The sequence below is a fragment of the Mesoplodon mirus genome, assembly GCF_964341445.2.
Source record: "Mesoplodon mirus genome assembly, chromosome: 10".
Lineage (NCBI taxonomy): Eukaryota > Metazoa > Chordata > Mammalia > Artiodactyla > Ziphiidae > Mesoplodon > Mesoplodon mirus.
Window position 1 is genome coordinate 27033914 of NC_138986.1, and position 21858 is coordinate 27055771.

The 21858-nt window shown below is 40.0% G+C and overlaps 1 protein-coding gene across 3 annotated transcripts in view; it reads left to right on the top strand.

Annotated features, from left to right (window-relative positions):
- Window positions 1–21858, top strand: part of MAP3K5 (mitogen-activated protein kinase kinase kinase 5) — a 220647-nt gene that overhangs the window by 144461 nt on the left and 54328 nt on the right. For all 3 annotated transcript variants that reach the window (XM_082634390.1, XM_082634391.1, XM_082634392.1), the window contains 3 exons: window positions 5362–5411; window positions 7720–7815; window positions 11696–11777. In XM_082634390.1, the coding sequence (XP_082490516.1) occupies window positions 5362–5411; window positions 7720–7815; window positions 11696–11777 (228 nt within the window). The remainder of the gene's footprint in view (window positions 1–5361; window positions 5412–7719; window positions 7816–11695; window positions 11778–21858) is intronic.

Here is a 21858-nt window from a genome sequence, read left to right on the forward strand (position 1 = left end):
GCATATCTTAATTCTAGGAAGCCTGTCAGAATAACGCTATTTCTAGTCTTACACTGGTATGATTAAAGTTATAATTGCATCTCGCCGGTTGGTTATCAGAGTAGCTGCTACATTTCAGATTACCCACTGACTTATGTGCCGGGTATAACATGCGGTGGGCTGCGCTGCCACTGGTTTTGAAAAGAATCATAAATGCTCTCATTTCCACTCATAACCATCATTTGGATAATCCTTACATTTCTATATTTCATCAGTTTTAATGCATGTACAAATCATACTACTATTTTTAAAAAATAGAAACTTTTCAAGAGCTGATTCCAGTCCATAGGATAAACCACAGAAATGAGGAGTCTTGTGGCAAAGTAGTTTTGTGGGGTTTTTTGTAATTACTTTGTAAAATACCCTTGTCATTTTCCTTAAACATCATCCGTGCACTCAGCAAATCTTTATGGAGCACTTAGTCTGTGACAGGCACTACCAGGCTCTGTGTTAAGCACGAGGGAAACAGTGTATACAAAATAGGCCAGATTCCTGCCCAGGAGTTTACCTTCTACTCAGGGAGCCAGAAGATAAACAAATAAATAAAAGATATAGGCATCTTAAATGGTGAAAAGCGGCAAATAAAGCAGAAAAGGGAATTAGGAAGTCTATTTGAGGGTGTGGGGTTGCAGTGTTTTAAAATGTCAATGTCAGTTTTTTGAAATGTCTTTTTTGAGTCCACAGACCTGGGCTCAAATCCCTTGGGCAACATGGCCTCTCCAAGCTGCGGTGTTCTCATCTGTGGAATGGAATAATAATAATAATAATAATATCCACCTAAAAAGTTGTGAAAATTAATCAAAATAATTTAGGTAGAGTATATTGCGCAGAGCCTGGCATATAATGAATACCGAGTGTATTTTAACAGTAACAACAGTAATAAAATTGCAGCAGTACGCAGACCCTAACATTGAAATCCCAGAACTTAACCCTGCTCTTCCCCTTAGATGACATGGCAGCAATCATTTGGGAGGTTGTTCGTGTTATATTAGGGAACTGTGATATTGCAGTTTATAGTAAGAAATATATATTTGATCTTAGTCCCTGTTTCTGCCACAGGGTTCCTAAAACCCTTGAATTTCCTAGGTGCTGAGAGCCACAGAGGTGTCTTTTGTTATGTTAATGAGGTGGTGCTTGGAAAACACCTAAGGATGGGGTCTGGTTGCCAGGGGAACCAACCAGGTGATTAGAGGATTGGAACTTTCATCCCCACACCCCTGACCTCCAGGGAGGGGACAGCGGCTCTGGTAAATTAATTGAACCGAAGGAGGGGGTCCTTGGAACCTCCAGTCTCTACTCGGAGTCATGCCATCATGACGAAATTGATAATGACTAATATATCTATATGCATCTCATTAACCTTGTTTTAAAGTACACCGTGCCTTATTTACATTATTTTAAATTATATGCATACATATTCTCATAAGCAGAAGTAGAGTAACCATCCACTTGAAACTACAAAACCAAGACAGGTTAGAGACATGAACGTTATTATCTGGGAGAGATTTCCAGAAGCTTGATTGGGAAGAGCAAGGTTATCCAAGGACACTTGGAAACTGAATGGGGCTAAAGGAATTAGCGATTAGCCAGGCCCTGAGAGTGAGTGGAGAGCCAGAAGTTATTTGGAAGACAGAAAAAGAAGAGAAAGTAAGCCAGAAATTTTTGGAAAAAGAGTACTATTTCCAGTTGTCATTATTTTCTTTTTCTGGAGGTTCTATGTTCAATACAGTTAGCCTTGTTTTGATTCTCTTATGTTTTGTGACAATTGTAGAGATAATTTTTATATTATGCTAAGAAGTATATTAGGATATAAATTAGTACATTAAGAAGATTTGTAGATTTAGGCTGTGAATTGTCCTGCTTCCATTTTTACCATCTTTTGATCAAGAAATATTACATTTGCAATGTCCCCACTGCCTATTACCTTTAGTGCTAAAAATAGTCCTTGTTCAAAAATGTAAGCTTTCTTAAATCAATCTGTTTCCATTTTAAATTTTTATCAGTTTCTTTGCAAACCCTAGTTCTCTCCATAGTGTGTTCATTACCACTGCCATTTTCTCTGTTTTTTAAAATAGAAGTGACATAACTGGAATGAGGACAAGCAATGAAGATAACTTTGTTATTATTTTATTAGTTTAAAGCAACTGTAATGGCTATAATTAAATAGCAGATAAGCAACAGGTTTAGTAGGTCTTACTGTTAAACAGGAAGTGGATTTTTTGGTCATAGAATGTTTAATTTTTTTCCTCTGAAAGTGGAACAACAGAGTGTTGCTTTTCATTTATCATATTTATTTCTTTACTCCCTCTCTCAGTATTTTCATTCTAAAATGTGGGATGAACAGTTATACGAGCTAGTATATACTTTATATTGCAATTTTCAAAACTTTAAGGTCATTATACCAAGTCCCAAGAGTTCAGGGAGTCTTCGAGAGTTACTCTATGGTCAGGGGCAAATTAATTGAAATCCCAGTCTTTTAACAGCTCTCCCTGGTTGCTGCTTAAAGTAAGTTGGTGCTTGAAGAAAGTCTGCATGAATACATGAAAGAAAAACCTAGAATGAGGAAGAGAGAAGTTATTTGCAAGATATTTTAAATCATTGTTATTTAGAATTCCCCTCCTTTGAGGTTTGAAGCTAAGCACTCCTGGCCTATCTGGTGGCTTCTCAGGCCAAGGTAGCAGGGTCCCAGGGGAGGACTTAGTGTTGACTCCCCTTCCTCACTCCAGCTCCAACCAGTGGCCACTCAGAGAAGACCCAGGAAATTTCTTAACGGGAATATATTAATACCAGATTCTAGATTTTGATGATATGATGCTCTCATCCATCAAGGAAGTTTTTAACTACAAAATTCCCAACTAAAAGTTGCTTAAGTAATAAGGAAACATTGTCTCATATTACAAGAACTTCTGAGGTGGATCATTCTGGGGGTAATTTCAGTGGCTTAACAGTGTCAGAATTCTAGTTGGCTTCTCTATGTGCTCTTGTTTTTTCTCTTGTGGTCTTAAATAGCAACTCCAAGCATCACTTCATATGGACAGGATCCAAAGAAGGTTAGGGCCTTTCCCCTGGACCAAAAGTTACATCACATGTCCATGCCTAAGGCAATCACCAGCAAGGGAAATGGGCTTACCATGGCCGATTTAGGGAATCAATTTCACTGTCCCTAAACCTTGCCACCTGAACCTGAACAAAATTCATTTTTTCTTAGCAAAGAAGGAAGGGAATGGCTGTCGCCTGGGGAGCCAGCAGTGTCTGCCACAGGAATTCCTGCCATCTTAGCTCAGTATTAACTCCTTGTCTTCATTCTTGCCCTAGCTGGGGCATAGGATCTGAGGCTAACCAGTTTCAAGAAAATGGTGCTTGTGCTGACTGGATTAGGTTGAGTGTTGGTGTGGGGCTTGCTGGGGTTAATTATCACTCAGTTCTGCCTCTGCTCTGCCCTTTTCCCCTGATTCCCACTCGGACCCAGAAGACTTTTAACCCTACCTGTTGGCTTTTAAAGCTCACCAGCGCCTCTCTGTGGTGAGAGGCAAGGGAGGTGGAGAGAGAGGACTCTTCATCCCAGATCACTCCTTCTCCGGCCCTGGGCTTTGCACCACTGAAATGGAACGTTTCCTGGCAGCACTGACAACCTTCCAGGAACCTAAAATTCTGAAAATGCTCTACTGCTTTCCTACAAAACCAGTCAATCTGGGAAATCTCTCCTCGGCTGTTCCCAGAACAGGGCTGATGGAGGATAGATTTTACCAGGGCTGTCTTGCAGGTGTTTGTCAGTTGCTGTGTTCCGTCGCAGGTTTATACACTGCCCTGCCGGCTCCGCACTCAACCCCACCTCCTGATCCTGGGGATGGCCTTAGAAAGCAGCTCAGTTGCAGGCTCTGAGGATAAGGCGGCATTGTGTGAAAGGAGTGTGCAGGTAACAGCTGCAGCTCTTGGGTCACATATTTTTAGAAGGTCACCTGAGGCCGACAGGATTTAGAAGCAACCTTCCAAATTACCAGCTGAAGCTGCAGGCTGCTATTTTAATTTAAGTCCCTCTGTACTCCTGTGAAGAAAGCCGCATTCCATGAGTACCTTTCTGTGGTCTCTGCCCTCTCTGGGCCTCGTGCACAGCGGCATTTGCTCTGTGTTAATTCAGGTCACATCCCCATGACCTGACTGATGTGCATTGAAAGTAGTGTTTTAGTAGATCTACTTCGGATTTGAGAGGATCTATTTTTAAGTTGCATGGTCCTAGCAAAGAACTAGGTGCTGTGGATATAAATTATGGCTTTTTGAGTTGCTTTGGCCAAAAGGAGAGTTCTGGGCCATCTCAGAGCCATGGGCTTCATTACCCATTTCACTAGCCCAGCCAAGGCCTCAGCCTCTGAGGTCTTAAGTGGGTGGATAAGAGCTTGTTTCCCTGGTTGTTTTACATTTACAGAATTGAACTGCAATCAGAATTGACTACAAAACAGTACAATACAGAATTGACTACAATACATGTATCAACTCCTTTATTTCCCTAAAAATATTTGTTATTAATTCTATTCAATATATTGTCACAAATATTTTTATAGAGAATGCCATCTAGCTTGTCATTTATTTAATTTAGATACATATAAATTTAATACTAATTTTAACTCGGATTTAGTAATAAACTCAAGAAATAAATTCCCACATTTTTTTTTATCTTGGCCCTGTAAATCATCCATGTTTATCATATGATAATTAAATGTCTTATGTTTAAACTTTATTAGCATATTGACTTTTGCATAAATTAGGTAACAACACATTGTAGCAACGATGGACACTGTATACATGTGTCTACACACATACATACTTGCTGAACTATTTTCTGAAGAAATAGAACCACCATTTTAGTTAGAAAATGTAACTAAAGATAATTCAGAAGTAATTATCTTTAAACCTTGAAGAGATTTTATTCAAATTAATGTTTTTCTTTCTCAGAAAAGAAATATCGCTCGACTATAATTGAATTACCTTGATCACTGGGTTTTTTACTTGAAAATTTCAGGCTCTACAGTTATTATGTTAATCTGCCAAAAATCAAGTTTTAGAATTTAATGAGACTAAGTCTCCTAGGTTCTCTTGGAAGCTGTTTTATTGAAGTACAGAAATTATTAAGCAGAGTAAGTATCACCCTTGTGGCTTGAGAATGAACTGCAGTTTCCATCCAGATAGTTTGTCCGTGAAGAATTATGCACTAGGAAAAATGACTCTGTGTATATTTTTAAAAAGTAATAAAACACAATTACTGTTATGTTATTTTCATTTGGATGACTCAACCTTTGTTGTTGTTGTTCTTCCCCCGTGTTCTAGAAAGGTATACATGAGTGGAATTTTAGTGCTTCTTCTGTCAGGGGAGTGAGGTAAGTTTCCTTGGTGCATTTCGTTTACTTAGAAGATGTTTTTTCTAGAGTGTGAATGTCTTGGATAGGACTTGTAGTCATGATTTAAAAAGGCAAAGAACTTCAAGAATCCTTCTGTTGATGAAAATGCTCAGCCTTCTTCAGACTCTTTATCTCCGTTACAAAAAGATTTGCAACAAAACCTTCACTGTTTGAACTGACTCTGCACTTGTCACCTACTTAAAATGTGGTGACAGATAAATGTGAACTGTGGACCAGAGTCAAGGTGAGGATAAAAGTGAGCTGTGTGGGGTCCTCTCTAGCTGGGTTTATGTTAGAGGATGGTTTTTCTGGTCTTTTGGTATCCCAGGAACTAATCTCTCCTTAGATGTATTGAAAACATACATACCATCTGCCAGACTGTATCCTGTAGCTAATATTAATATGGTGAGATTATGGGAATTCATTTTTCTACGACTTTTCCTGAGGTCACCGTTAATGAAGTGTTCTTGAGGTTACAGTGGCTCCCTTCAGTTCTGACATTGCCATCATAATGCCAATTCCTGGGGTTTAGAAATGAGATTTATTTCAGAATCAAGAGCCACTGGTTAAATGTTTACATACTTGTTCTACAGAAGTTTATGATACACCAACTCTTGCAAATTTCAAACCAAATTAGTTGTGTTTACTACTGTGTGCCCCATATAAACAGAAATGAGAAAAATCAGATTTCTGCGTGCCAGTTATACAATACTCTCTTGCTTTTGGCATAATAGTAATTGGTTTTGTTGGAGCATATGAACTGGCAGAGTCATCTGGGTCACTGATAATTGGAGTTTGCCTGGTAAAAACACCTGTTATCACATGAATGATGTGAATGGAAACAGGCCAGACTGACTCATTATATATCTTTCCAATCCATGCCTTCTCAAATAAAGCATTACTCTCTAATATTTAATTTTTAAGACCAGTCATTAGCAAGACACTCATCGCTGCCTTTTTAAGCCATCCATCTAGGAAAGTATGGTAAATATAAATTTCACTTTATCAGCATGGAATGATTATAGGCAGCTACTGTTGGTTTATATGTTGAGAAACTTGAGTTCCAGTGTGTGACTTCAAAGAGACCTAACTTTTCTTGACTTCCTCCTCTATAAATAGAAGACAAACTATAGAAGAAAATCCAGCTGTCAGCAGTTTGTCTTGCATCAGCTTAGGACTTGCTCAGCTCGGTCAATGGGCATTTATTGAGCACCAGCTATCTATCAAATGTTGAGTCCTGTTCTGCTAAGGATACACAAAGGACTAAGACATGAACTCTGCTCTTGAAGCACTCACAGCCCAGCAGGGCAACACACAACTAATGATAGTTCAGTGTGAGATTAACAGATGTATGTTCAAAGACCAGAGGGGCAAGAGGAAGTCTTTCTGTTTCAGGTAGCAGTAGTGAAGGGAGGAGAGAGGGTAAGGTCTAAGGTGGGCCTTAAATGGTGAATAGAATTTCTTTAAAAAGTCAGAAATGATGTGCATTCCAAATGGAAGGAACAGCAGATGCAGAGGCATAAAATAGGGATTGGAGAACTATAGCCCACAGGCCAAATATGGCCCGCTGCCTGTTTTTGTAAATAAAGTTTTATTGGAACTCAGCCATGTTCATTCATTTATGTATTGCCTAAGGCTGCTCCAACAGCAAAACTGAGTAGTGTGGCCTACAAAGCTTGATATATTTACTCTCTGGCCTGTTACAGAAAATAGTTGCCAACCCTTAGCATAAAAGAGCATGGCCTGACTGGTAAACTCAAAATTGTTTCAATTTCTGTAAAGTAAACGACTTGCTGAGTCCAAACCAAGTGCTGTTTCATATTTCTTCACTCCTTTATAATCTCTACAATAATGAGGTGCTTTACCTGCCTCCACACATTGCCTTCCTAGCTTCAGAAGCATTTTATTGTTCGACACATCTTACGGAACCAGAATCACCAAGGTCAGTAAGCCAGTTGATATTTATGCTTTTCTTTCAAGCACACAGTTTAGTGCTGTAGCAGGCAAGACTCCTTCCCCATGCTAAGTTGTAGGACACATAGCTTGTGTGCCTACAACACCCCAGAGCAACATTATCTGCAGATACAAGCAGGAGGACAATGCTCAGAGTATTAAATAATTTTAGTGTTGTGGTACAGGGAATGTCACTTTTTAAAGTGCTATTTATAACATTTTGGTATAAACAACACTGATATCATAATTGGGACTGAATATAAAACGTATTTATTTTTCATTACAGTACATGGAAGTATTGAGATTACTGTGAATAATTCTTTGTTTGTTTCAGTATTTCTAAATTTGAAGAACGATGCTGTTTTCTTTATGTGCTTCACAATTCTGATGATTTCCAAATCTATTTCTGTACAGAACTTCATTGTAAAAAGTACGTATTAGTCACTGTTTATATGTGAAAAAGTCTGTTCTTACCTGATCATTATTTTTTATTAATAAATGAACATGTAGCTCCTGTAAAGAATTCATGGCCATGTGCTTATATAAATATTTCATTTGCACTGATATCTTATAATTATGTGGCATGTTTTTTTTTTTTTTTTTTTTTTTTTTTTGCTGTACGCGGGCCTCTCACTGCTGTGGCCTCTCCCGTTGCGGAGCACAGGCTCCGGACACACAGGCTCCGCGGCCATGGCTCGCGGGCCCAGCCGCTCCGCGGCATGTGGGATCTTCCGGGATCGGGGCACGAACCCGTGTCCCCTGCATCGGCAGGCGGACTCTCAACCACTGCGCCACCAGGGAAGCCCCTATGTGGCATGTTTAACTGAGAATTTGGGGAACTTTCTTTAATAAATTAACCTTTTTCTTAGTCATAATTTATTTTTCCTTAGACAAAACGTTAACCAAATTTACCAGTTAATTGCCAAGTATTATGACTTGTTTTTAAAGTGCTCATGTATTATGTGATTACCAAAAGTTTCATTCTTGAATTCTTTCGAATAATCTCACCATCGTCTACAACAGTGGCTCCTAACTCTGGTTCATATTAGAATCAGCTGGTGGGCTCTAGAAAGTGCCTGAGCCCGACCCTCGACGAATTACATTGGATTTTTAGGTGGAGGAACAACTTGAGCTAAGAGCCAGTGATGTAATCTACACCCATAAAAGATAATCCAAAAATCCATGGACTGCATTGTATGTTTGGGTTAACCTCCCTGGGTATATTTGTCTTGGGCTAATAACTAAGTACTTCCTGGTCCCTTAGAACACAGTGACTAATTGTGGGGACCTATAGAAGTGTGTGGCAATTTAGACACCAAAGTGCAGGTAAAAGCCAGCTTGGACTTAAGATTTTGCTGGGGTTGTTCTTTCAAATAATCACTGTTTGACCCCATTATAAATGATTGATATGCTAGCTGCAATATACAGTCAATCATTTTTATCTTGGTACCAAAAATATGTATGTTTAATTTAAGATTCTTAGCTAAAGTTTTATCTTTATTATTGTAAAATGTGTAGTAAAAAGACTTGGAAATAAGAAAGAATTCCTAGCACGTGTATGCTCGACTTTTCTACTTACGCTTGAATTCTCAAGGCTATTCATTTGTTTCAGTGATAATTATAGCTAAGATTTATGGAGTACTGACCTCAGACCTCATATCTATTTTAATCTTCAAATAAACTTTATTAGGTAGGTAATATTAATATTTTTGTTGAAAAGAGTAAAAAAAAAAGTAGAGTCTTGGAGAGTTTAACTAGCCTATAATCATATATAGCCAAAAAGCATAAAACTTGGGATTTGAACCAGGCCCATGTTACTTCAGAATCCAAGCATCTAAAAATTACACTGTACTCCCACCCCACTAGAAGTGTTATATTCTACTTAGAGAAGTTGGTGTTGAAAATTTTTGTGTGAGTAGCTGATGGAAGTCTTTACCCCAAATCTTAAAGTCTATCTTTAAACCTAGAATTTGTTTAGGTCTTTCATGTTCTTCCTCTTGGTTGAACTTGCTTTTCTCTGTAACTCATCAGGATATGTAATCTTCATCAGAGCATACCATCATTCTGATCAGGTTTGGGATTTTCTTTTCTTTAACCTCCAAAGAATGTATATATAGAGAAAGGAAGAGTGAGGAACTAGGCATCACACGCAGACTCCATAGAGAGGCTTCCAACTCCATAATGGACTTTGTCTATTTTGTTCATTGTCATATTCCCAAAGGCCAGAACAGTTTTTTATCCTAGTGGAAACTTGATGAGTATTTGTTGGATGGATGGATGTTTGGGTGGATGGGTGGATGGATGGATGGACGGATGGATGGATGATAAGAGGTACTGTATAAGAAAAGGTTTTTTCCTGTGTAGGAAAAAAACCAGTTCTTCCCTACTGTGTTTCTTTCCTTTGTGTCTCCTTTATTCCTCACACAAAACACTTCATTTCTGACATTTCTGGTCCCCAGATGTGTGGAGGTTTTACCCCACAACAAGCAATTCTCTGTGACACCTACAATTGAACTCAATCTACCTGGAGATAGAGTGAGATCCCACAGGTTAAAGGCTCAGTCCCATAAGACTGTTTCTTCCCCTGACTTCAGATGCCAGTCACAAGCCCAGATTATCACCTGTGCTTTAGATATACCAGCTATAGATCAGAGGTTCCAACGACCCCCTTCTTGGGTTCGATTAATTTGCTAGAGAGGCTCACAGAACTCAAGGAAACACTTACTTTCATTTACCAGTTTATTAAAGGACATGATACAGATGAACAGCCAGATGAAGCGATGTATAAGGTGAGGTCTGGGAGGGTCCCCAGTGCAGGAGCTTCTGTCCCTGTGGAGTTGGGGTGCATCACCCTCCCTATATGGGTATGTCCACCAACCCAGAAGCTCTCTGAAACCCCTACTATTGGGATTTTATGGAGGCTTCCTCATGTAGGCATGAACAATTATTAACTCAATTTCCAGCCCCTCTCCCCTCTCTGGAGGAAGGTGGGAGGATGAAGCTGAAAATTCTAAGCTTCTAATCGTGGCTTGGGCTTGACCAGCCCCCATCCAGGAGTCCACCCAGAGTTGCTTAGAACAAAAGATGCTCCTGGTGCTCTATCACTTAGGAATTTACAAAGGTTTTAGGAGCCCTATGTTAGAGATGGGGTCTTAGACAAATATTAGAACACAAGAGATGCTCAGAGTGTTCTTATGACTTACAAGGGTTTTAGGAGTTCTGTGCCAGAACCTTGGGGCAGAGACCAATATTTATTTTCTATTATCTCATAGGTACAGAGATAGCATAAAGGTTCTACGTTGTGTTAGGGAAACTTTTCTTGTCACACAGTAACCTGCTCTTCCCTTGGGCTGGCAGTACGCAGCATCACGTGCCTGTGAGATCATCAGCCCCTGTTCACAGTGCCTCCCTTACTCCACGTCTGGGCTAGAAACCATTAGCATCCCTTCTGAATGGATAGACACAGCTAGCGTTGCAGAGGGAAGATCTGTTTCTTACCATAATTTTTTGGGGGGGAGCTCTGAAATGACCTCTAGGAAGAAAGAAAAAAAAAAGGAACTTTACAAGAATAGTTCCTGAAGAAAATGTCACCAACAGAAAGGTGGCTTCTGTCACAAACATATAAGCTAGCTGTTCCTGATTCCATCAGTATTTTGCAGACTGTATATATGGGACCCCACATGTATGACACTGAGGTGCTCAGGCAGAAGATTCAGTAACTGAGATCAAATGTAGTGGCCAGCACTGTGTCGCAGAGTCAGCTCAGAATTTAGAGACACTATTCCAGAATCTGGGTATTTTTGTTATGTCCCATTAAAAAGGGTAATATTAACAGCAGCAAAACAATAATAGCTAATATTTAAAGAGTGCCCTGTGCTGAGCACTTTACAAGTATTACCTCAAGTCATCTTCACAACAACCTATAAGATAGATACTCATATTCCCCATTTATAATTAAAGAATGAGACTCAGAGAGGTGGAGAAACTTGCCCCAAATCATGCAAATACTAGCAACCTTGGTATGATATTCAAGTCCACATTCTTAACCTTTCTATGACCTTGTCTAGCCTTACTGTTCTAATTCTATAACATATCATGTTACTATGACTTGTGAGGCATTAGGTCAGAAATTTCTGGCAAATCCTACCAAAAATATGAAAAATCATATTTTTCGCACTGATGCTGATATTTTGTTTATTGCCTGACTCTTCTAGGTCCCATTTTTTTGCTCTGAAGTCACTTTGAAACGTGCTTGCTTATATTTAATATCTTCTGTATTATGAGTGACCATATACCAATTTTCATTGCAGGTTTTTTGAAATGGTGAACACCATTACCGAAGAGAAAGGGAGAAATACAGAGGAAGGAGATTGTGAAGGTGACTCCCTGGAGGTAATGACTTTGGTTTCTGAGTTCATTTTACTAAATTTCTCTGTGGCTAATTTTTTAGAATGAACTATTTAAAGCTTTACTGAGGGGAGGGTGTGTGTGTGTGTGTGTGTGTGTGTGTGTGTGTGTGTGTGTGCATGCGCGCGTGCACTTCGTGAGTAGTGACGAAGGGTAGAGAGCTCAGCCAGAGTCTGTAAGCTTTCCCTTAATGTTTAAAAGCAGCTTCTAGAATTCCTTTGGTTAAAAAGGGCTGAAAAGCAAACATTGGAGAACTCTTAGTCAGGAATACTGAGTTTTTTGTATCTTACTCTGATAGTGAGTAATTGTGCTTTATCTTTGAGGGTGTTGATAACCCTCAATGCAAGAGTCACAGTGCCCTTACACATTTTTTATTCTCCTCTGAGTTATGTTGCAATTCAGACAAGCAAAATTCAGTGAAAATTCTGAATGATAGAACCGTTCACCGTCCTCATTCGTATGCTTATGCAGAGAACCTGAAACAATGGAAGATTAACAAAATAAAGAGAGGAGGTGATAACAGTCACCCCAGTGCTGTTGCTCTCAACCGCAGAGCTTTTCCTTGTGCCTCCTAGATATAGTACGCTGCAGACACCTACTTTTCGACTGTGTCCATTTTCTCCATCATGTCTTTCTGCTGTGTATAGCACAGCCTTCCACCACAGGGAGGACAGTGTTGGGAACTTTCAAGAGAGCTGACTCTTGCACTTGAGCATCTTCAGTGTGTGAAGGTTGACACTTCTCCAGGCATGGTCGTGGGCCTCTGTTTTCTCCAAGCCTTTCCCAGTGTATGACTTGGGACCAAATTCTGAATCCAAGCAATATTGAAAATTACATTTCTAATGTTAAACTGAAATTGAAGAAACTAGAACACCAACCTGACTGGTATACCTAGTATATTAGATCACTTCAATAATGTCATCTCGTAGGCTAGAAGTTTTAGGTAAGCATTGAAATAGTAGGGTAACAGTCGAGGGGAATTTAAATATAATAACCAGTTGTTAATTCTGTCTGTAGTTAAGTTCTATACTTCTCTAGCTGTTGTGTAGCTTTTGATATTCCTGGGTAAGCCTAAGCCTCTTTCATTTAATTCTCTAGCAGTTGTGTAGCTTTTGATATTCCTGGGTAAGCCTAAGCCTCTTTCATTTAAGTTATAAAAAGATGATAGACCTAATTTGGAAAAAAAGAAATCTTCCCCACGCACTAGCTTGCTGTCTACAGAAGTAATAGACAATACTTCTTATTTATTATGCTTTATATTTTGCACTGTTATATTTTCATATTTAAGTGATTGTGGTTAGGAACTAGATCTCTTGATTTCTGCATCAGTGCTCTTTTGACTGCACCTCATTATCTCTGTTTTTATTTGGGTTAAATTTAGAATCACTTGATACATAGCAACTGCCAGGGTAAAAGTTAACAAAGACAATGAAAATGAAACAGTTCCATTAGTAATAAAGTAGCACGTGGATAGATTTGAAAATCCATAAAGTTATTGTACAATATCATAAATTGCTGGGTTTACAAAAGCAATAACAGTGATAGCTATCCTTTATTTCATACCCTTCTTTGAAAAACTAAATCCATCTTACAAAAAATACACATAGCACAGACAGGCTATGGTAGCCATGTTAGACAAGCTTGGTCTTCATAATTGATTGAATCAACAGTTCAGAGACGCTGCTTTAGAAACTCATTTAACCCTATGCATTGCATAACACGGCTTTAATTGCCTTAGAATTTGTGGTGAATCTGGCCAGCTGATTTTCCTAAGACTCAGTCTCCTATAACGTAAAAGCGGTAGGTAGATCACTTTTCAGAGAGCTGTCAAGAAGATCCAGGGTCAAGATCTCCTGATCTATGTGCAGTGGTACTAAATGGGGTGGATTTTGTAAGACACCCTTCCTGATCAGACAGTTCTCCTGCGAATGCTGAGAACATCACCAGCCAAAGATGGAGGGAAGTGCTCAGGTTTCTTCCTAGGAATATCCAGAGGGTTTTAGTAGGTCTACTGACCTCACAAAACCCAACTCATACCATAGTGCTTTCCGATTCATCAAAGTGCTCCTAACTCACACTTCTCAAGAAAGCACAGGTATACTATTTTTTGATACTAAAAAAAGAAAGAAAAAAATTATTTATTTTTATTTGGTTGTGTCAGGTCTTAGTTGCGGCTTGCGGGCTCCTTTGTTGTGGCATGTGAACTGTCAGTTATGGCATGCATGTGGGATCTAGTTCCCCGACCAGGGATCGAACCTGGGCCCCCTGCACTGGGAGCACAGAGACTTAACCACTGCGCCACCAGGGAAGTCCCATTATCCTTTTAATGTTAGAAAAACACTCGTGTACTTCTGTCCTTTGCATTCTATCAGAATAATTTAAAGTCTATGACATAGAATGACTTCTGCAGTGTTCCCAGTGGACTGTATAGTCCATACAGTGAATTCAAGAGTACTTGTTTTAAGTATTGAAGTAACATTTTGGCTTAGTTTGTCATTTTGCCACAACCAGTGACATTGCTGTTGTTGTAGTCTTGGGTGTTCTGTTAGCATAACATTAATGAATGGATACGGTGATGTGCTGGGCTGTGAAGATGATGAAATCCATCTTGGGTCTCCCTCTCACGGAATGTCCCTTCATAGCCAGAACACCTATACAATATGAGTTATTGAATAACCTTAACTTATATTTTTGCATAACTTATGATAACTCCATTATACCCTTGATCACATTTCTTAGCTATTTTCAACATTCTCGACTAACATTATTTTTTCAGTATTCTGAAATTTGATTAAAATGAGTTCCTTAATTTCATTACCACAAACTGAACTCAAACTTCAGCCCATGAATGACATAGCACAAATAATTCCTCCTCTTCCCATTCTTTATAGTATAAACAAGAAGGATTACTTTGGAGATTTGTATGCAGAATAATTATTTTCTGATCTTTACCTTCATTTGAGATAGAATTAAAATTGTTTCAATACACGTGTCAATTATTCCTGAAGCCTTTGGGTACCTTGGCCCAAAACAAAATTAAAATGTTGGAAAGATCAGATGCTTTTAAAAAGTTTTTAACTTCACTTGAGGTGGCATCAGCATTTGGCAAACATTAACTATTAATGTGGTTCCATAAACCACAAATTTGAAGCTAATCCTTAGACTTCCTGGTGTTTGAAAAACTTCTTATTCGAAGCCCAAGTTAAGATTTACTTTTCTTTTTGATTTTAAAAACTGAGGTTTCTTTGAAGCATTATAGTTGTGGGAGGGATTCAGCCTCCTTCAGGTCATGGTCAGACCCCTCCTCCAACTGATTATATCGGACTCTGCTCTAGTATGATCCTTGTGCTGGGGTCAGTGGTCTTGGGTTCTGGCTCTAACTTTGCCAGTAGCCATTTTTATAACTTTGGACAAAATTCTTACTCCTGCTGGGTTAAGATGATATCATTCCTTACATGAAAGTTGAACAAGAAGATCTTAAATGTCCTTTCCTAGCTCACATTTTTTATAATTTTCAAGGTTAGTATAAACTGTACCAGGTCTTTTAAATATAGCTCAATACCACTTTCAGTGGACTTTTCTGTTTTTAAACAGAAAGAGAAACAACTTCTTTTGATTCAAGGCCATGTTTTTTGATTCAAGGCTGTCTTTTGAAATGGAAGGGTTATGAACCCATATCTTAAATAGTTTAATGTATTAATAAACTTATATTGAAATCATTGAACAATTGCTTACAGTTAACTGTAAGAGTTCTAACACTTGTCAGCTGTGGTCCCTGTTTTTGTTCTCCCAGCCTTTCATAGCTTCACTAAGAAGAAGGGCATCTGCACTGTTACCCAAGCCAGACGCCTCAGAGCAGCTTCTGCTCCAGCCTCACCCCCAGCATCTCCTCCAGTCCCTTCACCCCACTCTATCAGTCCCCCATCTCAGGTCCTCAACATCTCTCATGTGGCCTGATATCTCTCCTGCCATCAATACACTGTCCCTGCCATCACTGGAGAGATCTCTCAGGCAGATTTAATCCGGTGGCTCCCCTAATTTAAAAGTTTTGTTTTCTTTTTTTTTCTCAATTTTTTAAATTGGAGTACAGTTAATTTACAATGTTGTGTTAGTTTCTGCTGTACAGTAAAGTGAGTCAGTTATACGTACACATATAGCCACTCTTTTTTAGATTCTATTCCCATATGGATCATTACAGAACACTGAATAGAGTTCCCTGTGCTATTCAATAGATCCTTATTAGTTATCTATTCTGTATATAGTAGTGTGTATATGTCAATCCCAATCTCCCAATTTATCCCTCCTCCCCCCACCACCCCGTTCCCGCCTGGTAACCACATGTTTGTTTTCTACATCTGTGACTCTATTTCTGTTTTGTAAATAAGTTCATTTGTACCATTTTTTTAGATTCCACATATAAGTGAAATTATATGATATTTGTCTTTCTCTCTCTGACTTACTTCACTCAGTATGACGATCTCTAGGTCCATCCATGTCGCTGCAAATGGTATTAAAAAAATTTTTTTAATTAAAATGAAATAGCTTTGATGCTACTCTTTGTAGAAGATTTCCGCACCCTAGAACATTCTTACCTCCCTGGCTGTACCTTAGCTTTCCTTTGCACTCTGCGGTCCAGCAATGCCAAACTCCCTTCCATTATTCAGACAACCAGGCTGTTCCTGCCTCTGGGCTTGACATGCAGGTGCCCAACTCCACATGCTTTTTCTGCTTTGTCCTACTTGGTGACTGCTTCCTAATTTTTTGAGATCCAGCTGAAGGGTCATTTTTACTTTTGAATCATTTTACTTTTGAATCATTTTCGACACCCCTTCTCACTTTTCTCTGCTCTTACGGCATTTTTGCCCACTCCTCTGCCCTGGCTCTTCTCATTGCCTTGTAATTCAATAGCCTGCGCCAGACTGTTTACATCCCAAGGCTGGACTGTGGCTCTCTTTCCCTTTTCACCACAGTCTTGCATGGTGTCAGGCATCCAAGCAGAAGTTCATTCAGAAGGGTTTGAAGCTGGGGACTGACAAAACCAGAGTTGTTTAAACCATATCTCAAACTGGGGGGAGGGGGATATGGATTGCAGGGGGGCAGAGTAAATGCTGGGAAATGAGCTTGAAGATTGCTGAATCAATGTTAAGTCCATAATCAAGCTGAATACCGTAATCAAGACACTCAACCCATTCTCTTCATCTCTCTCTCTCTCTCTCTCTCACTCTCTCTCTTTTATTTAGTTCCTTGAAAAAGCCATAAATTACTGAGGTCCTTTGGTGTTCCATACAGAATATGTTGTCTTCCTCCTCATGCCTCTCCCAAACATACATATATTCTCCCTCCCTTTTCCCCTCCTCCTCCTTTTTAATGCATTTGTAATATTTACCTCACTGTTTTATCAAAATGGACGTATGACTGACACAAGCCTCAGGTAATCATAGCAGCTGGCCCTGTGAACCTGTTTATATGTAGTTTCCACGGTACATAGAGAGGAAGTTGCCCCCTCGTGGGATGGCTTAGGGACAAGCGAGATAAAAGGAATGTTTCCCTTTCACTCAAACATCTGCCGGATGATGAAATACCTTACCGTTTCTTCTTCTGTTGATTTGTCTCACAGACATTAACAGTGAATGATAGTTTAGAATTCATTTAAATCAATTCAGAGTCATCCAGTGGCACACTGGTTTGTTTTTCTTTGGCGTCCTATTTCTATTTTTGTACAGATCCCAAGTTGAACATCCACAGTTACTGCACTGCCTGAGAAAAGCTACCCCTTCTGGTGTTGTATGACAAGAATATCAGTTTGTTACTCATTCATTTATTCTGTTGCGAGAAAAAAAACTTTTTCCTCTACCACCTCAGGTTCAGTGATTGGGAGCCTGCAAATTAACTGACGAAAGACAGATTACAGAAGGAAAGACAAAGTTTATTTCTGTACGAGGGAACACGCAAAGAAGTGATTCCTGAACAACGAGAGTTAAGAGTTTATTTATCTTAATAAGAAAAGTTCTTAATAGGACTTCAAGGGAAAGCAACATGGTGGGAAACTAATGAGAAACAAGTGGAAGGTACTGAAAGTTTTGAAAAGGTTTGGTTTAGTAATTTCTTATCCAGGTATAAGTGGTCCTAAACCTCCTGGAGAGGGGATTATGGCAGCTGTATTTTCGAGAGACTTTGCTTAAGTCAGCAAAAGAAGTTTAGATAAGGTTTTTTCTGCAGCTGCTATTTATTCAGATGTTTTCAGCTTAAAATAATCTTGGTATCACATTAGTGGGTCCAAGTGGATTCTATCAGTTCACTCAACAAATGTTTATTGGACACCTGTGGAAGGAAGGCACTCTCTGGGTGCTGGGGATCCAGCAGAGAACAAAATACAGAAAATCCGTGTCTTCACTGAGCTTACAGTATAATGGGAGACTGATAATAAATAAGTGAAATACATGTTATATTTGATAATGATCAGTATAAAGGAGAAAAATTAAGCAGGGAAGGATTTAGGAAGTTACAGTGAAACAGGGTGTATAATTTTAGACAAGGAAGCCAGGGAAGTCTCCTTGAGAAGGGAAGGTCTGAGTAAAGATCTGAGGGAGGAGAGAGCTATGAGATTAGATATTTGTACCTACAGCGGTTTTCCTATTCTGTTAATGCTATTAGTAGCATTAATGTTTTCATTAATTATGAAATGAATTGATGTAGTTATTAATGTTTTCAGCATTTACATAGTACTAAGGCAACATAGACTGAAAATTAGCAAAGCTATCGTTTGGCTCTTTGAGGTGACTGCTCAGCTAAGGTAATTAAGTGCCGGGGGAAGTGCATGGCTTTTTAGAAGGTGGCTGTTTTACTGTGGATCCCTGGACGGTGCAAGGACTAAGTGGGTCATCACTTTGTTGTTTGGCCTTGTCAGGACTGTCTTCCTACGCTCATTCTGCTCCCAGTGCCAGTTTAGGCAGTTGGCAGGCAACAAGGAAGGGCTGATTCTAGAAGCGTTTTCGTCACTGCTTCAGAATGCAGTGGTCTCCCTCAGCAACAGCCTGAGTTGCTAGCCCTTTGCTGTAGAAATAGAATGTGAACTATATAAGCAGTGTAATTTTATTATTATTATTTTTTTGCGGTACGCGGGCCTCTCACTGTTGTGGCCTCTCCCGCTGCGGAGCACAGGCGCCGGACGCACAGGCTCAGCGGCCATGGCTCACGGGCCCAGCCGCTCCGCGGCATGTGGGATCTTCCCGGACCGGGGCGCGAACCCGTGTCCCCTGCATTGGCAGGCGGACTCTCAACCACTGCGCCACCAGGGAAGCCCTAAGCAGTGTAATTTTATTCTTATTTTTTTAAATACTGAATTCCCCTTGTCCCCACCTTCCTTTTTCTACCTACTTGTCATTTAACAGACCCTGCCTTCCCTTGGCTTTTGGCCAATGCTCTGTTCTACTTTTTCTGGCCATCACATAGATAATTCTCTCTTCTTGTAGGTCAGGGCAGTTTTCTCAAGCCTGCTTTTTCAATTTAGATCTCTATATTGTAAGAATAGGAAAAGGGGGGTTAAAAAAGAAGGAGAAACCAAGCGGCAACTACCCTTTGGAACGGTTTTCAGTTTTATTGAAAGCCCTTTTGATTTTTACCATGACCACTTCATTTAACAGGAGTCAACTTCTATACTTAATATTGTTTTTTTAGAAAAGAATAGTCTGTTGATGCTTTACATTTCTTAGGGAAACTAAAACTTGAGCAGTTTCATCAAGGCTTATATATTCTTCTCTATGTTAAGTAAGTATCCCTGGGGCAAAGCTCCTTTCAATCAAACATAAATGGATAGCAACATTAAATGTTTTGTTTTGGCACCTGGTTTTTTTTTTTTTTTTTTTTTTTTTTTGCTGTACGCGGGCCTCTCACTGCTGTGGCCTCTCCCGTTGCGGAGCACAGGCTCCGGACACACAGGCTCCGCGGCCATGGCTCGCGGGCCCAGCCGCTCCGCGGCATGTGGGATCCTCCGGGACCGGGGCACGAACCCGCGTCCCCTGCATCGGCAGGCGGACTCTCAACCACTGCGCCACCAGGGAAGCCCGGCACCTGGTTTTTAAAAAGGTTCTCATCAATCTTTTTATAGGCTGATTGATTAATTAAGCCAATAACCACTGAGCCTCTACTACAAGCCAGATATGGCTAGGACTAGGGACAGAGAAATTAAAGTCCTGGCTCTCAAAGAGCTCAGAGTACAGACTGGAATGCAGATTTGGGTAAGAGAAGAGTGAAAAAAGTGTGAGCGAGTGAGGGCAGAAGGCCTTGGAAGCATATCAGACCAGAATCTAACCCAGCTTTTGAGGGTCAGGTGGACAGTTCAAGAAAGCTTCCTTGTTTTGAAGGCAGAATTACCTAGGTAGAAAACGCATATGTGTAAAGGCACAAAGATCTGTGGAACCTCCCTGGGAATTCTGGGGGGGACACTGATGAGATAGAAGGTTAGACACAGAGGCAGCAATAAGGTCCTGAAGGGCATTGATGCCAGGCTAAGGAGTTTGGATTTGATCCAGAAAGTCACGAGGAACCGATAAAGCAGAGGCAGTGGTATGAACATGGAAAGCTCACTTTGGAACTTTGAACTTTGGAAAGTTCACTGTCCACTTAATGGAGAATGAATTAGGGAACAGGGCAACAAGAGAGGGGAAGAGAGGGAGGCCAGTTAAGAGTCTGTAGAATTAGTACAGAAGCAAGGAAGACCTGAAATGAGGCAAGAGCAGTGAGGATTAACCTGGTGGCATTTGGCAATCAGTTTGATGTGGGGAGTAAGGGAAAGGGAAGAATGGAGTCTAAGATGGCCAAGAGATGTCTACTGTATGCTTGAATAAGTGAATGGGTATTCAGTGGATATTGACAATGTGCTGGAACATCTCTATGGTACTGGTGTTTGGAACCAGAACTAAGAACTAAGATGCAGCTCTCATGCTGTAAAAGGATTTTCCTTCACCATTGGAAGTAGAAAGAACAGAAAACTTGGAACCTGATGAGCTGGTTTAAACCACTGCTCTTGACATATTTTCAGTGGAAGATACTTTTGATCATTTGTAAATTGGAGCTAATCATAGACCTTCCCTACTATGACAAAGGCTTATTATGACCATCAAATGAGGTAGGTTATTGAAAGCTGGGGTTTTTTTCTTTTAATTATAGTGCATTATAATAAGGTAAGGTGGTGGTCGTACTAGGTTCAGTGTACAGGTTTCCGTCCCTTTCATAGGCCACACTGGCAAAGATGAGCTACTTTGGTGATGGTCCCTGTCCTGCCTCCTGCCATCCTGGGTCCTGGCTGGTAGATTTCCAGCATGCATGGTACAGCATGGCGGAAGTCCAGGCCACAGGAGTTGGGTGTAGAGACTTGGACTCCTTCAAGTGGAATTTTTGGACTATGTTTACTGCCTCTTTGCTGGCGTTTTATCTTCTAGTGTGGGGAAATTGCTAAATGATCCCTGTTTCCTATTCTTGCATCCTGTAAACATATCTAGTTTCCTCCTCTGGTCTAAGACAGCCTTCAACCATATATTAGGTAGCTAGGAGTATTCTCTATTGTACATTGGGTACAGTGTTGCCACCGGGCAAGTAGACACCTCTCTTCCAGAGCTTGACCTCTTTCCTCTGCCAAAGAAGGGTCTACAACAGGGAGACCAGTGCTCACCCGGTGCTAGCATGTGGGCATAGCTTTCCACAAAAGAATACAGCCCGATTGCCTTCTGTCAAGGCTTGGAAACCTATTGGAAACAAATAAACAAGCTGGTAACAGTATGCCCCCATATTCCTCATCCTCTGTGACAGTGGTCTCTCAAGTTGAGAGTGTCTACCCCAGAGAGTTCACCGAGTAATCTGATTATCTACCTTTGTAGGTAATTTGTCCTTTTTATTTCTGCTTTCTTTTATGATCTTCTCTTTGCCTTTCGTATTTTGTAGTTTCCCTATATCATATCTGAGTGTGAATTTATTTTTATTTTTCCTATTTAAGGCTCAACTTCTGGAGGTTAGGTTTGAGTCTGTCTCAAATCTGTCTGGCCTTTTTTAGAGTGTCTTATCCTTTTCT